Raw genomic sequence first — 27,947 nt, 5'->3', positions numbered from 1 at the left:
CAAACGGTATTCCATACATAGTGTGGAAAAAGTGCAAATGTCTGCACGGCATTCTTTTCAATATCTTCGAGAAAGTCTGGAAGACAGGATCCATTCCGCTGTCTTGGCAGTGCGCCTCAGTAACGCTTCTCGCAAAAAGTGACAATGACTCTGACCCGGCGAAATTTCGCCCAATTGCCCTATCCAACTGTGACGGCAAGATTTTCTTCGCCATGTTGTCAAAAGTTCTGACTCGCCACATGCTGACGAATGGGTATTTTGACGGCATGACCCAGAAAGGCTTCTTGCCGGGTATGTCCGGTTGTATTGAACACGCCACTCTTTGTCACGAGGCCATGAAAGACGCCAAACGCCACAAGCGTTCGATTGCCATGGTATGGATCGATTTGAAGAACGCCTTTGGCTCAGTAAAACACAATCTGATCCAGAGGGCACTGCAACGCTACCACATCCCGCTGAAAATCAGGAACCTTGTTTACTCTTACTATGAGCGTCTGACAGCATTCATTAAAAGACCACTCACTCAGACCTTCCGGTACAGCATCGGCGTATTTCAAGGTTGCCCACTTTCCCCTATTCTCTTCAACATCTGTTTCCAAATTCTACTTGATTCTCTTCAGACCAAACCGATCCAAGCCCTTTCGTACAGTTTCCGTGACACAACTGTCACTGCTTCGAACACTGGATTCGCCGACGATTTAGCAGTCTTCAGCAATCGAACTCATGGTGCGCAGAAGAAGTTAGATCTGGTTGATAGTTTCCTTGCCTGGTCAAAAATGCAGGCGGCCCCTCACAAATGCAGGTCGTACGCAGCCAAATTGACCAACAACAAATACACCTGCTTTGACCCCGCACTCAGAATATCGGAAACTCCAATACCAGCTCTAAACGGCCAACAATTCAAGTTTCTAGGCAGGATGCTAACAGATACAGTAGGTGAGATAACGCAACGCGAAGACCTCATAAACTCCACAAGATGCCTACTAAAGACAGTTGCCGAGACCAGACTGTACGGACACCAGAAGTTGTGGCTCTACCAGCATCAAATCATCCCCAAAATAGCATGGCAGCTCGAGATACTTGATCTCAGCCACAGTTTCGCCAAACTCCTACACAGAATTTGCCTTCCATTCTTAAAGAAATGGGCAGGCTTGCCCAGACCCGCAGCACCAGCAATACTCTTCATCGGCGCTCGGGAGCGCTTCGGCCTACGTTTAACGTACATCCCTACGCTATGGAAGCAACGACAGGTCATTAGATGGAATATCATCAAGAACAGCAGCGACAAGAACATGGCAAACCTGTACCAACATCACAGCAAACAACAGTATCTGCTCACAAGACAATACTCCGCAATAAAAGAAATGGAATGTGCCGAGGCAGCGACCTCTGAAGCTAGTCCAACTAATCTCCAGCAAGGCAGGGCAGGACTCGGCTTTAGGCATGACAAACAAGAGAAAATCAAACCTAGAAAACAAATACTCAATACCATTCATGAAGGTGACTGCCAAGACCAGCTATCCCACCTCAAAAGCCTGCAAATGCAAGGCAGCTGGTTAAAGTGGAGAGACACGATGTTTGAAGACCTCACTTGGAAAAAACTGTTGTACGAAGGCTACGGGAGGACTTTCTCCTTTCAACTAAACTGTGTATTAAACACACTACCAACAGTTGACAATCTGAGGAGGTGGGGTAACTCTGTGGTCGAACAACAATGCCCTCTATGCAACAGGCAAGCTACGCTCCGTCACATATTATCAGCATGTCCAACAGCCCTCCACCAGGGCAGATATACCTGGCGCCACGACAACGTACTGAAATGCATAGTAAAACTAGTAAACGAAACCATCCACACTTATCAAAAGGCCACGGCATCAGCAGAAACGCAGAGTAAACAGAAGAGAATTGATTACATAACTTTCTGCAAGGCAGGAGAGAATCTCCCCAAACAGCCCCCCTCCCAACGCAAACGGCTAAATGACCAATTCGTAACTAGCTCAGCGGACTGGCAGGTCCTGGTGGACATGAAGGATGAGAAACTTGTTTTCCCCCACTTCATAGCACCTACAACCTGTCGTCCAGACATAGTGCTCTTCTCCAAAGAATTGAGAAGAGTTCTGTGGCTGGAACTCATGGTATGTAGTGAAGATCGCTTTGCACAATCGCGCGAAATCAAAATCGAACGCTATCGTCACCTTCATAGCGCGTGTGTAAGGAATGGCTGGGATACGGAAAGTCACACAGCAGAGGTGGGAGCGAGAGGCGCCATATCCACCAGCTTGGATTCCTTCGCGAGATCCTTGCGCTGCACTAAGGAACAGCGCAGGCTCTTGCGGAGGAATTGTCGCCAAGCAGCGCTGAACTCAAGCTATGTCCTATGGCTAAGGCGAAGGGAGCGAACATGGCGCGACTGGCCGTTGTATTAAAACTGTTTGGTGAACCTGTTGTAGAGCACTTGGTGGGCGATCGGCCACCCAGCGAGGATAGTTGGACGTCCTTAAAATCAAGATTTGAACTCGCCATTCCGGCCTCTAAAGGGCCGGGGGTGGACGATCGCCAACCTTGCCAACCTCTCGTAGTCACTTGTTCTTGTCGAATCGTTATTTTCATAGCCTACTCGACATTCGCCCTACAAATTACCATACATCACAACGCAACTACCTGTACATGACACACCATACCATACGGACACAACCACACCCCAACTGTACTGGGGGCCTATCTCTTCGAATTGCATTATATGAGTTTCTTTTTCCTTTTTTCTTTACCCGTTACTGTCTAAAAAGCAGTCGAAACGGTTTTTATCCACCATTTGATGGTGAGCATTTCCCTTCTTCTTCTTCTTCTTCTTCTTCTTCTTCTTCTTCTTCTTCTTCTTCTTCTTCTTCTTCTTCTTCTTCTTCTTCTTCTTCTTCTTCTTCTTCTTCTTCTTCTTCTTCTTCTTCTTCTTCTTCTTCTTCTTCGTAGTTGACGGTGATAAAAGCAAGGTTTACTTTCGTAAGTTTTGTGTCGGCTGTGTGAATTTGTGTGCGCATGTATGCATGTGTTTACACGTGTGTTTAGAGTCAGACTATCATCTCAGGACCTGGGCACCGTATAGTAGTTTGGGATTGCTTGGAAACATTCAGCCGGCCCCGTATTTTGCCAAAAGTATTGAAATCGATGGGAATCTAATCAGAAATCGTTCTGACTCTGGAAATTACTGTATGTCCAATTTTGTCAATTCACACCGTACCATCATGGGCACTTCACCCAAAATCTTCATAAAAAACGTTTGTAACTGCACATCATGGAGAATACTGAATGCTTCTTATGTGAAGCAATGAATAATAATCATGTGCATGCTCATATCACAATCATAGCAACAACTAACGAGTTCCTGAACGTTTTCTTGTCACAATTATCAAAGTCTATTTGTAGTAAGATCACTGCCAACTTTGACCATCTGTGCCAATGCACCAATGTACGTATAATGGACTGGAACAGTGCTGATGGAAGACTGAGAAGTTATAATTAAGGCTGTGTGTGTGTATGTGTATGTGTATGTGTGTGTGTGTGTGTGTGTGTGTGTATGTGTGTATGTGTGTGTGTGTGTGTGTGTGTGTGTGTGTGTGTGTGTGTGTGTGTGAGTGTGTGTGTTTGCATTTGTGTGTTTGTGTGCATGTGTGTTTGTGTATTTGTGTGTTTGTCTCATTATTTCCAGTTGCAAGCAAAGTCATCCTAAGTAAGTTTAGTGTTGGGTGTTCATTTTAAAGCAATCAGTGACAGTTGCTGTGTACAGCAATTTAGCATGTTGTGATGTTATGCCAAAGCTCATTTCCTAATTGTAATGCATTGTTATTGGTAGCCATGGATTGAGTAAAATGTGCACACACAACAGCCAAGACGTGGCATTATTTACAACTAATTTATTCCCTAGCACATTCACGGGCTTCTCATCAGAGTAAATACGCGCCAGTCAATAATATTGGATAACAATGATTAATGTGGGTTTGTGGGTGGGTGAACAAGGCCACGTTTACCTGATAGTGTCTAAGTCTTTTCAAATCAGGCTTGGCTGCTTGAGGTGTATTGTTGTTGTACCTGCCACCTTTGTTGGTTTCAAGATCCATAATTTCAAAGTCTACATACTTCCTCCATACCGCAGTGACGCGCATATAAGCACGTGTGCCTATGCCCGGGCATATGCGCACCCTCACAAATAAGCGCATAGGCTTATAAGTGAACCTAAATGCAATTCCATCCGCGACACACAGACACCACAAAACACCATATTCACATAGCTCAATGGGCATTGCGGCAGTGCACTATGTGCATAATTTTGCAAGGTACCGGTACGCTAGCAACTCAAGTGCATGCGCCTATTTGTGAGACAAAACGACCCGCAAAAATAGCAAATAACGCAAAAACTCGCTCATAAGCGCATGTGCCTTTATGTGCGTCACCACGGTCAACAAAAAAACTTTGTGTTGGATTTTGATGGAAATGAAAACGCTTTGAACATGTTGAGAACAGTGTAGATGAACCGGAGATCACTCAATAAAGGTAGTTTAGCATTCGCCAGCGCCTATAAAAGAGGAACTGTTGGCGGCATGAGCAGAGAGTTCGCTTTGTGTCGTCTTTGCACAACTCATCTTTACGCTGAGTTGATGTCGTCGTCTGCTGCACTCGAGTCATCATCTTTCAAGTCGTTTTTCTTTCCAGCTCTTTCAGCCTTTTCTCGGCTTCCTTAATTACACTCCGCTGAACTTTGGTGTTGTTGATACCGTTGGCTTTCAAGCGAGGAGGCCAAGATGGCAGACGGCCAAATACAATGCCCTCCTAACTGGGACCCGTGTAGGATGTGCGTACAAAGTGACCTAAAAAGACGGCGCAGCAGCATTTAAGATGCATGTGCGTACAACATGTGTTTTGATAACCTGGTTCAGAAGAAGTTGTGCAAGTGTGGAACTTGGACTCATCCTGCCACACGTCAACCGCAACTGATTGGTTATGTCAATACGAGTGCAACAGGACCAGTACAGATACTGCCAGGATATCTCTGTCGTGCGTGGTGCATTATTCTGGTCTGATCACTAGATGGTCCATGCGAAGTTGGCTCTGAGTAACGGTGCTCTACCCGCAATGGGCGTACAAGTGGCAACGGCAACAGGAAACGTTTGGTGTGAGAAATCTGTGGAGCACTGATGTTTGTACAGCTTTCCAGGATAGTTTCCAGGAACGTTTGGCCAGGGATTGTGCAGTGCCCAAGGAGTCGGTTGAGTCTATAGATCTGGAGTGGTCTGGCATCAGTGAGTATTACGTCTGCGACCTCTGATACCATAGGTTTGGGTGAGCATGTTCAATCGGACTATACCAAGATTACCTGCCATCAAGCACTGGCATCAAATGATGCAGCTGATACTCAGAAGGCCTTTAGTCAGGCATAGCGTGCTGTGGCAAAGGCTGAGCTGATGGCGAAGGAGAAATTGAGATCAAAGATACAGTGCTATGCTGAGGAGGCTATGAAGGATGGGGAAACTCGCTGGAAGTACATCTACAACCTACAGGGAGTACACACAAAGACAGAACTTTGAAGCGTACTTCTGCTGTGCTGGGTGAGCACGGTAACTTTATTCAGGATACGGTCGCTATTCATGCTCCCTTTGGACTACACATTGAGATGGCATTGAATACGCAGAGCCAATTTGACCAACACACTGTTGACAGCATGCCTATATCGAATGTTGCTGATCACCTTTATGATGTCACTAGCATTGAGGAGCCCCAATAGGCTCTTAGCCGATGAATAATGGCAGAGCCGGTGGTCAATTGGGGGTTCTGCCAGAGCTGATTCGATGTGGAGGTGAACATGTGTTGGGTTGCCTCCAAGAGGTCATTGTCAGGGTTTGGGAAATTGGATCGGTTCCCGCTGACTGGCGCAGTGTGAAGTCTGTCCCGATCCTCAAGAATGGTAAGCGACATTGTCGTCGTTGTCATCGCATCGACAAGAGTTTTTTGTCTTCTATAAGGTTTTATTATTGCTATTGATGTAGCTCTGAGCTACTGATTAGAGCAGGAAAAAACTGGTCTCTACTCTAAGAAGAGACATGAATAAGACTAGCGAAAAGCTGCTTGTAGAGCAACACAATATAAAGTCGACTTCTTGCTGGGAATGGCGCTACATTCGGATCACTGGATCCAGACCAGGCTCACGCGATTCCTCAGGTATCAGCACCGAGGCAGAAATAGGCATGCGTGTGCAGCCAGAAACCGACATGTGTACATAAAGGAGAGCAAGGGAAGCGAATCGCGAGCTGTAGCAGCCAGAAACGGATACATGCGCAGAAGGGGAGCACACCGCGACATGCACGGCAGCAAGAAATTGGTACATGCATACAACGGAGAGCAAGGGGAGAACACTGCGACATGCACGGCAGCCAGAAACGGGTACATGCATACAACGGAGAGCAAGTAGAGCACACTGCTAGCTGCAGGACAGCCAGAAATGGCTGGGTGCATACAAAAGGGAGTCGCTTGGTGCCAAAAAGGGGCACATAAATGATCATGACTGCTGTTCGTGACAGACATAGCTGCAATAACTGGCGTGGTATCAGCGTGCTAGATGTTGTGGGTAAACTGTTTACTCGCGTGCTCCAGGACAGGCTTGAGCCGCTCGTAGAGTATTGGCTACCGGAGTCTCAGTGTTGGTTTCCAAAGGGCATGAGCAGAGCTGCCACTTTTGGAGGGAGAAAAATCTGTCGGGGTGTCCCCCGGTGAATTTTTTTAGGAAAATGGCTTGCTGTTGGGGCCCCAGAACACATTTTTAACTGTCCAGACACATGCAAGCACGCGTGTATTTTACAGCTACATGTACATGTACATGTACAATGACCGGCCAAACGCGACCTGAAAGCGCCGAATGGCTAACTGGACTAAAAAGCGCTCAAAATAAAATAATCGGTTGTCCCTCTTTGGGAACAAAATCGAACGGTTTGTCCGACAGGCGATCAAAAGTCGGACGATTTCCGAAAAATCGGAGCAAGTGGCAGCCCTGCATGAGTGATATTGATATGCTGAACGCCAAGTACTTGAGAAAGCCATCAAGCACCACTCTGATCTGTATGTTTTATTTGTGGATCTACTGTAAGTCTACAAATTTTTGGCCCATTCAAATGTTCGGCCTCCCAGGGCTAATACTCATTTCGGCCGCATCAAATGTTCGGCCTGTACTGCTGCCGCGTGTATACACTGTCACACTGAACCTTGCAAAACCAAATCTTGACCGCAACAAATTTAGGCAAACGTGTCCAGTATGCGAGACATACGACTTGGTCCCTGGAATAGCGCTGTGGCGGATTCTGCAGAGACTTGGTGTGCCTCCGCGCATGCTTTGCAAGATCCAGTCTCTCCACGAGGGTACGATGTTCGCGTGGCCAGTGTGGAGCCTAACAGCTTCGAGGTAGAAAATGGTCTAGAACAGGATTGAACCCCCCCGCGGCTCCGGTGCTACTTCATCTGTACTTCTCCGCCGTTCTTACTCACTGATCATCAACAATAACAGTTTGTTGTTTCCCGATGAAACATCGCACTGGCCGCAAGATGGCCGGCAACCGTCCTGCCAAGCATGGACTTGCGGACCTATCCATATCGGAGCCACTATTTGCTGATAATGCTGCCCTGTACACAGTGTCGTACAGGCACATGGAGACAATGGTGCAAGAGTTTACGCAGTTTGACTTTCGAAATGGGGCCTGACTGTGAGTGTGCAGAAGACAAAGTTCAGGTCGGTCCGAATGTCATACGTGCCAATATTGCGGTGCCTGGGAGTGCTGGTGACAAGTTCGGCATGGTCAACAATTTTACCTACCTCGGCAATACGGTCAGCAACGATGGAGAGCTGGATACCGAAATCACAGGTCGTCCTTAACATTTTGAGCACGCGTGACATTCTGACACGTCATGACCACTGCCACTGTGACACGCGTCACGAGTCAGTGCGGAACTACATCGATACCTCGTTTCTTCCGTGGCTTGGCGTCGGGCTGTACCGCTGCACAGCGGACTCCTAGGATGTACGAGTACATTTGAACTGGAGTTACATGCGCGTGCATACATTTCAAAATACCAATTTCGCGTAAAACTACCTTTATGAAAACGGTCATAACTTTTGTAATCTTTGTTGTATTCCCAAAAAAAACAGTTCTGTGCTCAGGATACATGAAAGAATCGTTTGAAATCAAGTTTGCTCACATAGAGTGAATTTCAGGGCTCACGGTTGGGATGCCAAAACTCGATTACGTGGGAGGACATCTTGAAATCTGATCACCATAGAAATGAGCTCGCGTGACTCGAGCTATATGCACACGGCAGTGCACGCCTACTGCGCGGAGCACAGCAAGGACTCGAGAGAGTTGCAGTGACTGACAAGAAGAAGTAGAACTGAGGAAGACGGAGACCGGCTGGGGACTTCACTTTGGTTGCCGTTCACTGTCGTTGTTATTGCTTCTTTCCGAGCGAGTGTGTTGCGTGCAGTGCTGGCCTCTTAAGCCGAAGGCTTCAGACAGTTCGTTTGCACGCTGAGTCCTGCGATGAGAAGTCGCGAGTTCTGCCGCCGAGTCTTTGCTGAGAAAGGGATCGACATCTATGTCGTCCGCTGATGCACTGGCGCAGGTGAGGAGAGGAAGAGGTCAAGAGCTCCTTGATGGAATGAAGCAAAAACTCACACCGTGTTCTAGTTCGTTATCTCTGTTCTCAGAGTGTTTTGTAAATGCACGTACAGGAGTGAAAGAGCCGTGCCACGCTGCTGTGAGAAGTGACGATGGAGAGTTGTGAATTATTTGATTTGCCACTCTGTTTCATTGCAAGAGGACGAATCAAATGGCTTCGCCGTTGTACTGGTCATGTATTTTCGGTTCGCCATAGCTGCTGAAGCACACAGCAGTAGAGCGTCGATGAGCGAGACAGCAAACGGTGAATAATATTTCAAGAGTTTGTCAGTCACGGAGGAAACATTGCAAAAAACGCCTTGCTGCTGCCTCGCTGGTGTGGTTTCCGCATCTACAGCGCATATGCACATGCTTCCTTCCTTGTCGTCGTGCACGGAAGTTCGCGTGCGCCTCTGCCGACTTAGCTCACTTCAAAACAGTATAAGGTAGCACAAGTTTGGCCGATTTTGACAATCGATGGCTCAAAATCTTCAGTAGATGCTAAGCTACATTTTAACCGAAGAGATTTTTTTCTAAATGAAGGGATTGCTGTAGAGCATTCACGGACTTTGTGACAATATCATTAGTTTCCCGGGGCCAAAATCAAAAGTTCCTTCGGTTGAACCCCTAATTCACATCTTGCCTGGTTCCACCCAAATTTTCAGTGGTGTCCTGTTTACCCATGCTACCTTACTCTATTTTGAAGAGGCATGTGGCGCACTGAAAATGCGCTGCGAGATGGCTAGAGTTTGTGTACATGGAGTCGTCGAGCTGTAGTCGCGTGACAGTCGACCTGTCGTCGCGTGAGCTGGCCAGAAACAAAATGGCGCCCACGTATTTGTACACAACCTTGAGCCCTGAATTTAAAATTTTTACTGCGTGGCAGAGGTTTTCAATGGGCCCGGGCTCAAAAGGTTAAGAAGCATCGAGGGCTTTTGGTAACCTCCTCTAACCAATTCATTCCGGAACTTGGATCAATCACTCGGAATACGACGTCATCTCTACCAGGCAGTAGTATTTATAGTGCTTCTGTATGGCTCTTAGACCTGGACGCTCAATGCACCATCGTGGATTGGACATTTTCCATCGGTAGTGGATTCGCGTGATTCTAAGCGCAACTCAGGATCAACAATGGCATGAAGCATGCCCGCTTCGTTGGAGGAGTCCATCCATGTACATCACCTGCGTTGGCTTGATCACGTCTCAAGGACGCATGACTCCAGGTTGCCAGCACATCTCCTGTTTCCAGAGGGGGCAAACACATGGCCTCGCCAGGGACCCAATTGTCTTTGGAGGGATGTGGTAGCTTTAGACCTGCGAGCAACCGGAATGTCGGTGATGCAATCGTGCCACCTTGTTCAAGACCGGAGGGAGTGTTGTGAGCTTAGCTGTGAGAGGCCACCAAGCCAGCAGCAACCAAGAGTGTTCGTCTGTATCTTCGGCCGCGGCTTTCATTGTCAGAAATGTAGTGTTGTCAATTTAATTGGACGCACTGTTGCTCTCCTCGCCACTCCACACCACAACAAAAAGACTCGTGCAAACTGGGAGAGAGCGTTTTCTCTAACTTGATTTCACAAGGCGACTGGAGAACTGCGCTCCAACAAAACGGACAAGAGAATATATTATGGAGACGTGGAGAAAAGAGGGGAAAAAGTGGGGTGCGGGATACGAAAGAGGTGCCTGTGCAAAGTACAACAAGGCCTGAACAGGACGGGAGACAAAGACGAATGATGGGGAAATACGACGGACACAAGACGGCAACCAGACAAATACAACGGAGACAAGACGAGAAAATGTGTATGCAACGGGGATGAGATGAGAAATAATGCATACGGAGGGGCCAGAAGACGGTGCAGCGGCATGTACAAAGCATTCCAAGACAGCGCAGCGGCGTGTACCACGGGTCAGCAGCATGTACGACACAGAGACACATACACAGCCACGTGTACGACAAAAGAGACACAAGCGCAGCCACATGTACGACAAAGAGACACCCGCACAGCCGCATGTACGACACAGAGCTACAAGCGCGACCACATGTACAACAGTAGTATTATTCTCAATATGGACAAGGAGACATGGACGAGTCAACTAATGAGGAGCAAGAAATGCACAACCAGTAGGTAAGTGAAGAACAAGAGAAGTCCCGAGCCAGTGAAGCACATCAAAGTTCTGGCCTACGGGGAACGGCCTGTGTGACGTACATACAGCATGCAACGCATACAGTCATAAGTGTACAGTAATGTACGCATAACAGAGTCCAGATATTACGACAAGGAAGACTTATCTCGACACAATAATCACTGTCTGGCCTACTAGCTATCATCGATCATTGCCTTCCAAAGGTCCAAAGGTGTGTGTGTGTGTGTGGGGGGGGGGGGGTGAGTGTGTGTGTGTGCATGTGCATGTGCATGTGTTTGTGTGTGCATGTGCATGTGTTTGTGTGTGCGTGTGTGTGTGTGTGTGTGTGTGTGTGTGTGTGTGTGTGTATGCACGCGCGAGCACAAGTTGCTATGTCTAACACGTCAGGCGAAATTACTGGTCAGTCGGCGACACGCATTTTTTCCCAAAAAATAGCGTTTCACCTGCTGGGAGAGTATGCGTGTACTCGAGTCTCATCCTGAGCACGTTTTTTTCTTCTTTTTTTTAGCTCCAGTAAAGCTGTATTTTTCATTGCAAAGCCGTCCTCGATTGTTGTGTTCGTTGTTCAAACGAAGTGGACATTCAATCATGAAGGCAGAGGACATAGGAGCCTGATGGGAGTTTCTCGTGGCATAGGACGGCCACACAGAGACACTTTGGGATTTTCTGAATAATACCGTACGCACGATGCTGAGATCAATTTGTGCGATATCAAATTGTTTGTGATCTACCACATCGAGCAGAACGGGATCCAAACACAAGCTTACCGACGGTTAGGCTGCCGACCTGACTTCGTCGTGAAAAGACTTGAAATATTCCATTTAATATTCAACCGAGATTCGTGGTCTCACGCTTTCTCAGATCGAATCATTTTTTGTTGTAGCAGTTGCAGGGCAGATCCCCGCCACTACTTCAACAGAGTTTGGCTCCAAAGCATGCCTGGAACAAGCCATATCGAGGTTGCAATCCACCCCTCTCAGCAAGAAATTCGAAATTTCAATGGTGGAAGATCTACTAAGAAGAGAATTTCAAAAAGTATGTTTCGCGGAGCGATTGCTCAACCTACGTCATTCAAACTTTGCAGGATGGTTCAGACGTACATGCTAGGCATGGAACCACAGGGGGTGATGTCAAAGCTGACATACAGAGTCACACACACAGCAGATTTGTGTGCACAGATACTAAATTAGTGGACATCTTCATCTTCTTCCCGCTGATCTCAAATGTACTATGACGTGCTATTTCGCCTGACGATAGCTGTTCGCTATCAACGCTTCCGCAGTGGGCAAGTCTGAGGTCTGAGTTGTTCGTGCGCGTGCGCACGTGTGTGTGTGTGTGTGTGTGTGTGTGTGTGTGTTTGTGTACTTCTGGCTAGATTAACTATTGTGTAATCAATGGTAATAGGGAGCCTATAATCAGTTAAACTGTGCACCCATATTAGTAGCAAGTATTACCTTTACTGGCGGCAGGGGAATATGCAGTTGGATCCCGGGATGGATACCCCGATGCCATCAATCCTTTTTCTGCACCTAGTCCTCACCCACTCACTGAGGTGTGGTGAGCCCATCTGTGGGATCATTTCCAAGCCCACCCAGAGTTTGGGGATTTCAGGGGTTGACGGTTGTTTAGCTTTTCAATAATCAATTGTGTCATCTTTCCCATATTCCTTTTTGTTTCTTTCTCCCCTCTCCCGGGAGACCAACGTGACCAGTTTTGGCAGTGAGCAAGTACAGATACAAATGTGTGTGTGTGTGCTTGTGCGTGTGAGTCTGCACGTGTGTGTGTCCATTTGTGCTTGTGTACGTACTTGTGGGCATGCATGTACGTGTTTGCATGTGATTGTAACAGGAAATCCCGAGTTTGAGTTCAAAGTGCTCCTTAATAGGACATTCTACACCATGACTATTGACTACACCGCCGCAGGTTCCACTGATACTTCAATCTACCGTAGCTGTTCAAATATAAGGCATCTATCTACTTCAACGTTTGAACTGGGCAACGCCACACATAGTGTTCGGCTTACTTATCGCGAAATGGCTTATGTTCAAAAAGTAGGAAAAAGTAATTGGTGCAAGCTGAGAATACGCAATGCAGCAGTGCAAACAATAATGAATAATGGACTTTGCACCAGTTTAGAAAATTGCCGTCTAACGAGTAGTACCAACCGAACATTTCAATATCAAATTTTCTTTAAAGAAAATGAAACCTCTGGATTTGATAGCGCATGGTTGACGAAATCAATGTCAATGGTTGATATCCGGCCTATAACATTGGAACTGGATGAAACAGCAAAAGGTGAGATATTATTGCACTTTCTGTTCCTTCTAAGGACAATTGACCGAAAGGCGGTTGTTTTACAGTGCTGTAATTTTCACCCCTGTCAAATTTCTGCCTTTGAGGTGACTTCAGCGTATATGCTGAAATACGGTGTTGAATCAACACATGCGCTGCTGTACTCTTTACGTGTCAGTGCAGAGTGAAAATGCACGCAATCCAGCATGCCCAGTCTGGTCTTCCACGTTTTGTTCATCATACTGCACTTGTCAGCCTTGATTTAATTCCGGCTCCCTGCCGAAAAACCAGTTGGAAAGCTACATACCATGGGGGGGGGGGGGGGGGTCAGCGGCACTTTGCAATGCTATTTCAGTTACGGTCATTATGAAGTGTCACCTACAGCAAGCTTTTGAACATGCTCGTGCTTCTGGGGCAGTTGCTCAGAAACGCCAGAAAGCTCTGTATGATAAGTTCACGAATAAGCCTCGTCTCAGTATTGGTGATCGCGTTAGCCTACATAACCCAGCAGTAAAGACCGGCCTGACGCGAAAGTTTCATCTACCCTGGAAAGGCCCCTTCACCATTGTATCTCAGATCGATGATGTTGTATTTGCCATTGCCGATTCCACGGGCAAAGTCCAGACTGTACACTGTGACCGATTGAAGCTTTACACTGCTACTCCGAATGCTGTGGCTCCATCTGATTTAGTTGTTCCGCCCACGGCTGTACCTACTCAGCCTCAGTATCACGCAGAAGCACACTATGATGTCCAGCTACCTGTTGTACCACAACTGCTACCAGCAGCAGCACACGGGTATGGATTGCGACACAGAGGTAACCTGCAGCTCCCTCAGAGGTATAGGTGAGCTCATGCTATTGACCCATGACACGCCATTTCCTGAACTTATGATGTTCATCGCTACATTGTATTAATATCACCACAGTAAATGTAATCTAGCACAGACACAATTTGCTTCCGTTTTGAAGTGGTCATGCAGTCGATGTAGTCCGAGATAAATAATTATTGCATTCGGAGAGCATTGACTTCCTTATTTATAATCAACCCTACTATTCTCCACATGCACTTATTCTAATCCGACATAGATCGTCATGTTTTTTTGTAGTAGTAAAGTTGTCGTGAGGACGCGACGTTTGCAAAGCCGAGGGATGTGTGGCATTCCAGGATTGTAACTTATGCATAATAGTCCTCTATCCTTGTTGTCTTTCACAAGTTGTAGTTTTACCTAAGTTTACGGTTTCATACAAATCGCCTCTCACAGGTTCAAACCCCAGACTCGGCAACTCATTCCTTTTTCCTTTCACTGTAGACTCTGATGATGTCATGGCACCCATCTTGGATTCTTTATGCCATGTGCAGGCTTTTTGTTCTTTTTGTTGTTCTTTGTTTTCACTTCACTCGGGTGTGGTTTTGGTTGAGAATCATGGTCCCAGAAACTATCATGACAGTGCTGTTCTAGTTGTGATTAGGAAACTATCTGACTTGTACATTGGGAGAATGTTACAGTAGAACAGGACAGAACTTTTCACTTGCAGGCGTGTACACTGAACAAAGTGCATGGACTACATGCCTCTGTTTAGGATTGAACATATCTATTCTTAAGGTGTCTATCATCAAACAACACAATAACACGATTCTACGACCAAAGAAACAAGCTAACGGAGGTGACAGGGACACCAGGACTTACTGTCGGGCGAAAGACACATGTCCACTGGACGGATCGTGTCTAACGAAGAGCATCGTGTATAAGGCAAGAGTCACCGCAGGTATAGGAAAGAAGGAGTATACTGGATTAATAGCAACAACATTCAAACAACGCTACTATATCCACCAATCCTCATTCCGCCACAGACAACACGAGAAGGACACCCACCTATCGCAGTACATCTGGGCCAAGAAGGATGAAGGGAAGGCATGCAGCATTCAATGGGTGGTACACCGCAGAGCAGCGGCCTACAGCAACAAAAGCAAAAGGCGCAAGCTGTGCCTGGCGGAAAAATTGGCAATCGCGCAAGCACCCAAGCACCTCTCTCCCAACAAAAGGAGTGAGTTTCTGTCAAAGTGTCCCCACAAGAATAAGTACTACCTTCGGAACTTCAAACCATCCACAGCCATCACCTAATTAAGTAAGAGACAACCGGCTCAAGTGGTTGTCACCTTTCATCACTGCTGTCATTCACACTTTCACTTTTAGATTTGCCTCATGATGCAGTCACTCACGCTTTGCACTGCCGCCATTTACAACTTTTAGATTTGCGCCCCGCTGCAGCTATTGACACTTTGCTTTGTGAGTATATAAACCCAATACTGATCCAGATTTCTCATTACTGTTTTCTGATGATCGCTTAGAGCGTGAAACTCGGAGTAAAAACACTTTCTCTGTCCTCCAATTGTTTGAAGCAGCTCTCGGTATTGAGCACTCTCTTGGATAGCGTGGAACCTCTCTGTTTTATTCTTAAGGTGACAAGGTGTCAAAAAACCGACGTGCGAGCATTGATGTCATAGTTTCAACTCCAATCCAAAACGAGATAAATAGATTTTTGGAAATTTTGCATCAGTGACTTTTATAGCGTTTTGTAGAAGAACACAAACTTCAGGCATCATTTTGACTGGGATGTATCGCTTTTTGACTGGTAAAACCGGCATACAGACATCCGTGGGGTAAAAACGGATTCTTTCGTGACAAAAAAATAGGGGTGAAACGAAGTAGTCGAAGATTCGAAGGACCTTCGAATTCATTTGAAACGAACCTTCATTTTCGATGCGAACGAAGGTCGACACGGTATGGGTGCTAGTATGTTACATGCATACACTGATCTTGTACGATGTGCTGCACTGCTGTACTGTCGAATGTCGTGTACAAACGCGCTTGCATTCACGGCCGTGTCGATCGGTGTGCTGCATTCAATCATGTACAAGTAGTAGGTGCACGGACATGTCAACAGCGTACTAGCGCATGCACCGGAACTGAAGTGACAAGTAAAAAGTAGATATACTGGCACAGACTACACTCTACAGGAGTAGACCCAGGTGCTCGAAGTCCGTACACTTTTACAGTGTGTGTTTGCCGAGCTGAAACTCACACTAGCAATGATCACTTGCCAGAATCCTGCTCGTGGATGGAAGGTATCTTGTCCAAGTTTGTTCTGAGGCCAGGCTCGATTGAACCAGGCCATCTTTCAATCCGATCCGTTTCTCTGGAGTTCGCTGATTTTTCATTTCAAATTTTGGTGTCGCAGAGGGTCCTCTAAGTCCGTACTGATCAGAGGTGACTCGAAATACACACATATTTCTGCTAATTGCTAACTTGCGATTACTCGGTTACGACGAAAGCACCGAAGGGATATGTTTGGCATGTGCCTCCACCAGTATTTCTTGCAAAAGCGTAGTTTGTCGCCGAAATGCAAGCTGTTTTTAGTCGGCTCAGAGAAGAAGCAGCTGCGTTGTGAAAAACTGCGGGAAAACAGTGGTGGAGATGCCAGGAGTGTCAACCTTTCTGCAAGGATTGGTGGTTCTCTGTAAATTCTTCTCCTCTGGCCATTCTCAACTCTAAGCTGGCTCTTGATGATTGAGTGAAGGTCTGTTTGACGCTGTGTCCGTTCGAAATCGGTCTTGGCAAAGTTGATTTTTGCATGAAATGTAACCCAAATTGTATTTCGTATGGACACTCGAAAACCCACTCGCGTGGTATGGGACTTCTGCTTATCGTAGATCCCTGAAAATTGCTACGCGAGGAGAACATACCACACTGTCCCCTCCATAAAATATTTGAGTCGAATACAATAACAGAACATGACATTATGGGCGTACGAACTTAGGATACCATGTACGGACTTCGAGCACCTGGGTCTACTAGTTCGTGAAGAACTGACATGGCCCTGTTCCAGTGTGTAATGACTGTACTTCGCGGGTGTTGTTTTCTGCCGTGGGAGGACTGACCGCGCGCGCGCGAACTGACCTGTACGAGTACTCAGTCTGGTCTCTTATCGCAGACAAGTAAAGTTCTGTAGTGTAGCTGTAAACATGTAGGCTGTTGCAGTGTTGAGCCGCTTTGTAACATGCTGTCATCGTCAAAACATGAGATCTACTGACTGTAGTACATGACCGTAACTCGATCGTTCCTCGAGGCCTCGACAACAGGGCCTACGGAGTCGGACATAGAGCTACATACGATGTTGCACTGCCGTAGTTTCTTGCCTCGCACGCTCAGTTTGCTTTGCCGCCTTTGAACGAAGATATTAGTTGCTGTTCGAAGCAGTGGTATTTTGTAGTTCGTCAGTAGCTGGTCTGCTTTCGAAGCGTTAGATTTGTGTTCTTGAAGTAGGAAGTTGAAATGGCTCCAGGGAAACGGTCAGAGGTATGGAAGCACTTCCGGGAAATTCCCGGGCAATGCTTTGCACGATTTGCAACGCGGAGTATGCATATCGCGGAGGCACTTCGAATCTGCGCGAGCACCTGCCCGAAGCTCACCCTGAAACGCAGCAATCAATGGATGATGCATCCGGAAAGACCGGCGGTGGTGTAGGACGGACAGCCGCTGGAACACGCCCTATGACATCGTTTGTGGCGACGAGAGTTGTTGGGAAGAAGTGCTCTCCGGCGAAATCGTCGGAAATCAGCGAGCCCGTGGCCGATTGGGTTGCTGAGAATATGTGGCCCGCTTCAATCGCCCACGACAGCGGTTTCCAGCACATCCTGCAATATGTCGAGCCGGACTTCGTTGTTCCTTCAAGGACGCACATCGTCATCCTCCTGAAGAAACGATATGGTCAGTGCCAGAAGGAACTCCAGAAGCTGCTGGAGACTGTGGACTTGGTGGCCGTGACGACAGACGGCGGGACGAGCAAGGCGATACAGTCCTACGTAACGTACACCGTCCATTTCATAAACGCAGACTGGAACCTTGTATCCTGCGTCTTGGAGACTAGTGAATTCCAGGGCAGCCACACAGCGAACCGGCTGGCGGAGCATGCTGTTGCTGCTGTACAGCGAGTGTCAGTGCCAACGCAGAAGGTAGTAGCTGCTGTCCATGACGAAGCCCGGAATATGATGGCAGCTGGCTCCATCCTCCAGCGGGACCGTGGCTGTGCCAATGTAGCATGTGCGGCACACATGCTGCAGACCTGCATTCATCATGCTCTGGACGCCAGTGATCCTATCACAACCCTGCTGTCATCTGCACGTCGTCCGGTCAGCCACTTCCACCACAGTGCCCAGGCGACGGATCGACTCCTTAGCCACCAGCATGGGGCTGGCCTGAAAGTGATCCAATACTGCCCCGCGAGGTGAAATAGTTCTTTTTACATGCTCCAGCGTCTCGTAAAGTTGAAGCCAGAGTACCGGGCGCTGCTCCTTCGGGATAAGAAGTGGGGCCTGGCTTTAGATTTGGTGAAGATTCCACAGCCATTCGAGAATGCCACCTCCATCCCGTCTGGCCAGTAGTACCCCACACTATCGATCGTTTGTCTGTCATCTGCAGCTTGAGTACGTCTGTCAGGAGTGCAATCCAGCGGAAATTGACTGCTGCTGGCAGGACGCTGAGGCTGGCCATGGCATCTGGGCTGAAGAAAAAATTCCCCTTCTCAGCGGCATCAATCGAGGTACATGCAGCTGCCATGGATCCCCGGTTCCGGTCCTTGGCCTTTGCCAATGAAATCGACCCAGACGATGTCCGTGACCAGATACTACAGCTTGCTTCTGCTTGCCATGCGAGTGAAGAGTCTCCTGACAGCAGCAGCATCGCCGTTGAGCCAAGCGCCAAGAAGCCCATGTCAGTCCTCGACCAGCTACTAGGCAGTGACGACTGTAGCAGTGTTTGCACGTCATCATTGATCCAGGAACAAGTGGCACTGTACCTGATGGAGAGACCAGTGCCTAAAAGCGCCGACCCTATGCAATGGTGGACAAGCAATGCCAGCAGGTTTGACTTGTTGGTTCCCCTTGCAAAACGCCTGCTCTGCACACCTGGAATTCTTCGTCCTCGTTATAAAGTGATGCTGAAAAAAAGGTCGATTAGCATAATTATGTTTATTTTGAATGTACGTGATGACATGCCATTGCTGGCTATGGCATTGTAGATTTGTACTTTGTTGTGATCTATCATCATTACCTCTTGCTGAATACTGCATGCTGTTCACTGCTTGATTTCGAGAAAGAAGCAATTCATCCTACTGATTATACATACTTGCAAAATCTGACTATACGGCTGTAACAAAGTCGGATTTTTTTGTCCTTTTATGAGATATTTTACCATGTTAAAAAAAGAATCCGTCGACACCTTCGTTCGTTTTGTAAAAGAAGTTTCAAATGGGAGTTTGAGACCTTCGTTTCACCCCTACAAAAAAACGCAAAAGCTTCGGTTTGGTCTTCATCGCATTTTTCAATTAGAGCCCTTCTTTTGACCGTGCGCATGTTATTTTGTGTCCATGAAATCATTTGAGGCATTGGGTGCATAAACCAAGGTTAGGCCATATTCGGCAAGAATGGGTGTTTATTACTGAACTTTCCACACAATGAGTGACTCATGGGTCAATTTTATTAGAACTATGGTCACCTTCAAAGATGGTAAAAAGAAAGCCCAAAATCATGGGGGGGGGGGGGGAATATCGATAAAAGAAGGCCGAGGACAATAGCCAACGGAGGTATTACACAATAATACTCATAAAAAGGACACACTTCAGGCTCTTTACAAACATCTTCAAAGTTTTTGGTTTCACAAGTATACTTTCAAGCCTTCTCATCAGGTGAAATACGGGCAAGGGAAAGAGAACAAAAAACTTTCAAGATGTTCGTAAAGAGCCTGAAGTGTGTCCTTTTTATGAGTATTATCGCATTTTTGTCTCAGAGGAAACTGTTTACTTATTTGAAATCGAGGTATTACACATTTTGAATAACCTTGTTTTAACCCTTTATAACTGGACCCAATGTGGCCCGATATCTGAGACTTTCGAGCTTCGGGGCTACATGTTTTTTTTTCGAAAAATACGAAAAAAATGATCGCAAAAAATTGATTCTATCAAAGCAAACTGCAAGGACGACAATGGCGGAAGGAAATTGAAGGCGATTCTTGTGTCGGTTGGTTATTGGGTTCACGAAGGACAGCAGCCGTGATCCTATCGACGATGATGCATCATACTTTATGGATATCCTGTCATGCGGCGACATCGCTTCTAGTTCTGAGAGCGCAGTTCGGGTGAATTGATCGCAAGTGGCACGCAGTACTTACCTTTCGGGGCGACAATGAAGAGGACGTGGCCTGGATGAGTATGATCAAGGCCAATCACAGTCTGCTTCAGCGATAGCTGCTACAGTGCCAGGCAAGAACAAGCAGGTGTATTCCTGAGGGTACGCCGGGTGCAAGGTCGCTGGCCACCCTTGCACGGGTGGCAGAACTGTTTCCTGAGTGCCATGTCATAGCTGCTAAAAACTGCACGAAATGATGCAATTTTTCTTTGCGACGGTCATCGTCAAATGTTTTGGATGGCAAGCTCGATGCTCTAGCTAATGATGGCGAGTCAGACCACCAAGGAGCACATGACATGAGGCTGAGCAATCTCGAGTAATACACTGTAGCTTTTGAGTTGGTCATGGGTGTGAAACGTTTGTTAGGCTGTGTTTTGTTTTGGAAATTCCACCAATCTCTACAAGGTGCAACAAGGCTCATCTGGACATATTTGTTCCGTTTGACAGACTTAGCACGTTACGTAAAATCCTATCATTTCCCGTCAAAAGCTTGTGCAGACTATCTTGTCAAGCATGTCGCTCAGCACTGTAAACGGGAGAACATATACATCGCCTCCTCTTCTATTGCTGCTGTTGCCACTGTTCCTGCTGTTGCAACTACAAAACCAATGAAAGGAAGGCTGGAAGGAAGGCTGGAAATGAAGTACCTGGACACTCTACTATCGTTGGCTATTGTTAAAAATATCCATCGGCACTCAGCCGAAGGCCGGAGATTGGCAACCACTGGGCTACCATCCAGCAGTAAAAAGTGGGGCCATATAATCATATGGATATTAAATATGATGGTAGGTATACAACAGAGAGAAACACGCAACACATTTTAAATATCGATCATAGGAAATACGAGAGGGTTCGGAGGAAAATAGGACCGAAAGAACTCCAGCACCCACCCCAGAGCATTACAAATCAAGGACCTTACGCAGGATAGCTGCCGAGCTAGGGAGATTATTCTTTTTGCAATTCACGCGAAATTACCGTGCGCACGATGCAGAGCTCAATTTGTGCGATATCAAAATTGTTTCTGATCAACCACATCGAGCAGAACTGGATCCTACTCACAAGCTGGATGGTTGGGCTGACAGCATGACTGGACAAATGATCCCTGGCTTCACCAGATGCCAAAAGTCGGAAACAATGTCCTTTTCCGTAACGTCCATCTCCAAAAAGAACTCCATCTTCGTCTCAAAAGGCTTGAAATACTCCAAATTCAACCGAGCTTGTCCGTCTCACGCTTTCTCAGATCGAACCATTTTTTTCTTATCAGTTGCAGGGCAGATCCCGCCACTACTTCAACAGGGTATCGCTCCAAAGCATGCCTGGAACCAGCCATATCGAGGTTGTTACACTCTGGTACTGAATCTCACTGTTGGGAACAAACAGATACTGTGAAGAAACGAGGAATATCTCTGAACTACGAAAACTGTGATAACGCAAGGAAAAGTCTGAACTGCGAAAACAACAATTACAAACAGCACGAGCAAACTCTAGCCTGACTCTAACTCTCGTAGGTCTAACTCTACATCTAACATGTAAAGCACGGACTACGTATAGAATAAACACCGATGTCGTAGTGTTATGGGTTTATATTCCCATAAACACAAGACAGAGGTGTTTATTCTGTTTATACCTAGCTTCGTTTTTGGCCTGAAATACTGGTCCGAAATAGCTTTTTTAGTGTCCCAGTATACTATACACTGGTCCCTCTATAATCCGGCACCATTTGTGCCACGGAAAATCTGCAGGATTAAGGAGGGTGCTGGATTAAAAAATCGGATTTACTGCTGCAATGTGCATGAAGAGGACATTTTGGCTACTGAAAATTGTGCTGGTTTACCAAGGGTGCTGATTTATAAAGTGCCGGATTAGAGAAGGACGACTGTAGTGTACTATTGTGTGTAGGCAGCATTGCGTGTTACAGACCTAAGACACATTTTCAAACCAACGTCTGCATCAACACCCTGGTGGCTGGGTGGTCAAGATAGGTGCTTGAGAATCTTATGGTTGCAGAATTGATTCCTGCTCAAACTTTGTGCGAGATTTACGAATGTGCGAGATTTACGATTGTCAGTTGTCATGTTGTCAAGGAGGGAGTGTGCAAGATTTATGAGTGTGTTGTTACGATACAGTGTTTGTTGTGCGCGTTTGTCAGATACGTCGATATAATCAGTTGCATAGATAATACTTACGTTGTTGTTTGCATTGTCGCTCTCCACAGCAACTCCACTGCGTGCTGCGTTCTATATATTCCTATTCTGTACACTGACTCTCTCTGACAGGGTTTGCTGTCACCCTGGCTCTGAGCGGAAGCACCCTCTGACAGACCAAACCGATTCGCTTCATCTCCACAATATTTATCTCCTTTCGATTTGAATTTCTGTTTGTTCTGCACTCTGACTTTTCCTCGTTGCACCTGTGCTTTTGGACGCGGAACTTACTTTGCTGTCGCCATTATTTATATATCCATGGTTATGTTGTTGTATGACTCATCAATGCATCATGCATGATCATCATTATTCTGCTTTTCTACTCTTTCTGAGTCTTTGATCTTCATGCACGCACACTGATGTACACGTAAGCCAATGCACGCACGCAGCCACGCACACTGATGTAAACGTAAGCTAATGCACGCACGCGGGCACATTTTGCTGATGACAGCGATTTCGCGATCGTTGTTGTTGTTTCTGGTTGATTTGAGAGTATGGTTGAAACCGATAAGTAAATACAGTCTTCTAGAGTAATTGAGTTGTCTCCACGAAAAGGCCAGGATATCGCGCTACAACAGGGGTCTGAAGACCGCGTAGTTTTTAGCTGTGGTCGACAATTTCACAAATTTCTTTCTTCTCTTCAATTTTTTTTCTTTTTCAATTGGGGAAAAAATTTCTCTGTCCCTTGAAAATTGAAAAGTTACAACCTCTAAGTGGGTATTTGCCAGGCACGGACGGTCCCACATTCAAAATGCACTGTGACTAGCGACTACCTGCTGAACGCGACCAGCGACCGCCTTTTCTCGCCCCAAAGACGATTTTTGACCCGTAACTAGCGACGGCGATGTAGGAAATCAAAATGTTGCTTCTTCTTGAAATTTTGCTGATTTTCCATGGTCCTGAAAGGAATCTTTCAATACTACATCTGAACAAATGAATGCAGGTCATTTTGACTGTGGAGTCGGTGTGGACTGCACTACAGTCCATTCATTGGAAACTGGCACCCTAACGTTTTGGTGTGTCTCTCACATAGTTGTAGATATCGTGAAAACAACAGTACATCCTGCATTGTGTGAACCGTGCAATTACTCCTTGCCACATTTGAAGCCAGAAAAGTCCAAGAACAGGGAAATAGAAATTCAGCCAGGTTTTACAAAATGAGGACAGGTATGCCATGGCAAAATGTATGGAGAAGCAGATCCAAAACCCACATTTTTGAGATTTAAAGTGGGTTTTTGATCCTCAATTCGGCCCATATCCGACTTTCAAAAGCCAGCGGGCCAGTTTCCGATGAATGGACTGTACACCTGTCAAAATTTCAAGCACTGTCAAGAATAAACATGATCGGAAACGTCTTGAAGAGCGCATCGAAAGCGCTCTTTGATCGATGTTACTAGTAGGAGGAGAGGCGAAGACTTAGCGGCTCTGTCCCCAAAGTAATACAGACGAATCGAAGATGGAATCAAGGAATATAGAAACAAAGCAGCACCTCAAGGTCCTGATGCTGAAGGATCGCCTTCAAGCAATCGAGAAGTCACAACAAGGACAGTCGGTACGACTGATCGCATGAACAAATAATTTGAAGCCCAGCGCAAAACAAACTTACACAGGGAATGCTTCACTCCTGGCTTCAGAAGTAGCAGCACCAAGGTTCAACTCGAGTTCAACTCAAATGACAGGACTGCACCCAAAACTGCACCCAAAAAAGGTCAAACAGGCTAGTAAGTTGTATGCAGGAGCACGTGACCGCTTGTTCGACCATGTTCGATTGGGAATAAAGGAGGAACGCTGCATCGCAGCCTTTTCGGACCAAAACCAGTCGACTGAGCGTCCAAAAGACTACAACATATGGGCCAATCGCGGTCATCCGTGCTTCTAAAAGAACGACATGGCCCTTTTAGTGACATTTTGCATACAAATCCCCGTCTAGTAGGGCGCAGTCACCCAGTTTCGGTGGAAGTGCGTGAGTTCGATTGGGAAAAAAAGGACGGGAGCGTCTCAGCTTCGTCGGACCAAGACCGTTTGACTCAGCACCTCGAAGTCTACAACGGGTGAAAATTTGATGTTAGACTTAACTTCCCCTTTAAAATTAAAATTGAGAGAGAGAGAGAGAGAGAGAGAGAGAGAGAGAGAAAGAGAGAGAGAGAGACAGAGAGAGACAGAGACAGAGACACAGAGAGAGAGAGAGAGAGAGAGAGAGAGAGAGAGAGAGAGAGAGAGAGAGAGAGAGAGAGAGAGAGAGAGAGAGAGAGAGAGAGAGAGAGAGAGAGAGAGAGAGAGAGAGAGAGAGAGAGAGAGAGAGAGAGAGAGAGAGAGAGAGAGAGAGACAGAGAGACAGAGACACACAGAGAGAGAGAGAGAGAGAGAGAGAGAGAGAGAGAGAGAGAGAGAGAGAGAGAGAGAGAGAGAGAGAGAGAGAGAGAGAGAGAGAGAGAGAGCGAAATAGCAGCAGTGAAAAGTAGTGAAAAAGTCACGAAGTTTTTGTTTCCAGAGGAAGTACGTTCTGCGTTCTTTCCCATACTGCATCGCGCCAGTGTGGAATAGATTTCTGGGAGATTGAAGTTTTCCTGTGATACTATAGGAACGAAGTGGGGCTTTCAGTGGAAATTTCCACCCAAATCCATGTCTAGTAGGGCACACTAATCCAGTTTTGGGGAAGTGTGCGACTTCGATTGAGTTACATGTATTAGACAATGGGGGCATCTCAGCCCCCTTAGTCCTTGCAGTTAACATTGATTTGAATTTCCTGGGATAAGAGTAAAAGGGCGTCACAGCCGGGGCGGCTGAGACGGCCGAGGTCTTCCCACTTTTGTGGTCAATTTTTAGCACACTGTAACAAAGCGCGACAATCGCAGCTCAGCACTAACTTGGCAAATAATAATGAAGAATCTGTGTCCGTGATCATGGCGTCTTCTTGGTTTGTTGCAGAATTAAAAAGTCCTCCATTGTAGTTACACTAAAATGGCACCAAACGCCCAGAAATGCTTGCAATTGGCTTCATTTTTTATTTTTTTCCCTTTGTTTCATGTTTGACTAGTGCAATGTGCAAATCCTTGTGGAAATAGTCATGATGAGGAGGAGTTGTGCATTCCATCAGCCACTGCACCTATTCCCTGGAAATCAAAGTGCATTTCGGGAGGGTATTCCAGTAAGTACATATGCCAAGAGTGTACTTCTTTATTCTGTGCATGTTTAGGCTGCGGTCACGCATGCATTTGTTTCGCGACACATCGAAGAGAAGTTTGAATTTTGCTACGCCAAAAATGCCAGCAGAAACTCCATTCTGCGGATCCGGTTTTGAGAAACCTGCATGTTGATGGCTCTTGTGTGCCACACCTGGAGTTGTTTGGTATTAATTCAGCTTGTTCTTCATTAGCAATGTACGATACATTCTGGAAATCTCGCAAATGACTGCATAAGTGACAAAATGACGGCATACATGACAAAATGACTGAATCGCCATTAGTGGGTAGTCTATGAGGAAGTCCGTCACCCAAAGCCCCGATCGCGGACCAGGAGCAACGATGTTTCTCTCTCCATCAATACGTCCACCAGAGTGCACCACTAGGACCGGGGAGTAGTAGAGTACTCTGCCACGCTCTCATTGCAACTACAGGCATCCACGCTGGGGTCGATGATGGAGAAGGCAACAAAACCCTGCTACACATCCGTTTGATATTAATGTTAAATATACTAAAATTGAACTACACCCGTTGTGGACACCCATACTGGACGGTAGTGAATGTGCTCATATTCGTGAGGGTGCTTGACAGGAGACATTCAGTTCCAAGAAGCAGAAGCCTGCCGGCAATCACAATCCACCATACAGTAGTTCTACAAGCGAAGGTCGGTTCAACTCAGGCATAAACTACAAAAATTTCAAAGGACATGCACGCAAATTTTTATTCCCTCTACCAACGCGGAGCGTTGAGAAACACAGTGATATGTGAATGCTGCATCATGCGTTGTGCAAAAGCGGCTGCGATAATTATGCTTTTCGCCTCCGCAAAAAGCAGTGTAAACTTGTCATGTGTGACTGCGGCCCCACCGACAATGCTACACTTCTAGACGATACTAATAAGTGGAGATTTTTCTGGCCTAGTGTATGCGTTCATATGGTCTTACCTATAATATGGTCAATTCAGAAATTATGGAGCTTTAATAGACCATCATCAAATCTGACTTTTGTGTCTCGGATTCCAAAATTGACACAAATGGGTTTTGGACCAGAAACATTTGTTCCAGTGCAAAATGAAACAAAAACAAACATAAAAAGAACAGAATGGTCCTGCTTTCTTTACTATAAATTAAAAGAACATGTTTCCTTTCCTTTGTGTCTGCCTAGATGAAAAGCCCGAACCAGGAGGTAAGGATGCACATATTATAATACTATGTTGGTTTGTTTGTCTTGGAGTCTTTACTGTATAGTGCCAGATCATATCAATGTTGAACTCTCCACCTTCATTCATTGAGGTCAACAGTGTTACCAAGTGCCCTCTACCCCCATCCGTATTGCCCAGTGCCATTTAACATTCTACTTGGTCCGGCTCATCGCAATTGTCGCTTGTCCCCCACGCACTTTTTGACAGGTAAAACCCAGTCCAATCACGATAATTATCTAACTTACTTTTTCTTGGGAAGTCGTGATGGCAAGATCAAAGTAGGCACCAAAGAAAAAATGATCGCGACTAGCGCTTTGAATCGCGATGTATTCAACTTTTTTGGGAAGTGGGAATCTGGCCATTCACTGTCTGTGTTGCCAAAAAGCCAAGCGCAGCGACCCGAAGACCGGAACTGTAGCAGGTGCAACTGACATCCTGGCCTGGAGAGCGTGACAGGCACGAGTGCACGGCAGAAGAGTATGAGCATCATGCTGAAGAAGAAAGATGTTTTTGATGCGATGTGCCCGGCCGACCTGTTGGTTGTTCCTTCTCTTGGTGGACCTAGCAGCCGCATTACAAGAGTCGTGGCCAGCCTATCCAGGGAGCGTATGACACCTGTCTGGAGAGGCCTGTGTGCCTCATTTGAAGGCTTTGTTGAAACACACTTTGGTGACACACAGGTCACACTGCCTACGGTTCCTTCAAGCACCGAAGTGACAGCCACAACTGTTCCTTTCCCATTGCTGCCATATGACAGGCTGAGAACGCAAGAGATACTCTACCAGTCTACGCCAGCAGCTAGACACCAGCAAATGTCAGCTCATGTAACGACTCGCTCGAGAGATGCAGAGTTGAGTGAACTTTGGACCTGTATTACTAGTGTGAGTGCAAGAACGCGTTCCTTTGCTGATTTATTTCGTGCATTTTGCTTACCTTGCTTCCTTTCTTCGACTCGTTTCACCTGATTCCATTGCTGAAATTTTTTTCTTGTGGCGG

At 46.4% G+C, this 27,947-nt stretch overlaps 1 protein-coding gene across 2 annotated transcripts in view; it reads left to right on the top strand.

Annotated features, from left to right (window-relative positions):
- The window catches only part of LOC135811298 (uncharacterized), a 208,780-nt gene that overhangs the window by 35,530 nt on the left and 145,303 nt on the right, over window positions 1–27,947 (top strand). For both annotated transcript variants that reach the window (XM_065324515.1, XM_065324514.1), the window contains exons 5-9: window positions 2,968–2,997; window positions 3,704–3,724; window positions 12,678–13,124; window positions 25,607–25,717; window positions 26,915–26,935. In XM_065324515.1, the coding sequence (XP_065180587.1) occupies window positions 2,968–2,997; window positions 3,704–3,724; window positions 12,678–13,124; window positions 25,607–25,717; window positions 26,915–26,935 (630 nt within the window). The remainder of the gene's footprint in view (window positions 1–2,967; window positions 2,998–3,703; window positions 3,725–12,677; window positions 13,125–25,606; window positions 25,718–26,914; window positions 26,936–27,947) is intronic.

The sequence above is a fragment of the Sycon ciliatum genome, chromosome 3, assembly GCF_964019385.1.
Source record: "Sycon ciliatum chromosome 3, ocSycCili1.1, whole genome shotgun sequence".
Taxonomy (NCBI): domain Eukaryota; kingdom Metazoa; phylum Porifera; class Calcarea; order Leucosolenida; family Sycettidae; genus Sycon; species Sycon ciliatum.
The sequence above is the reverse complement of the archived record's forward strand: the minus strand, read 5'-3'. Positions and strand labels throughout refer to the sequence as shown.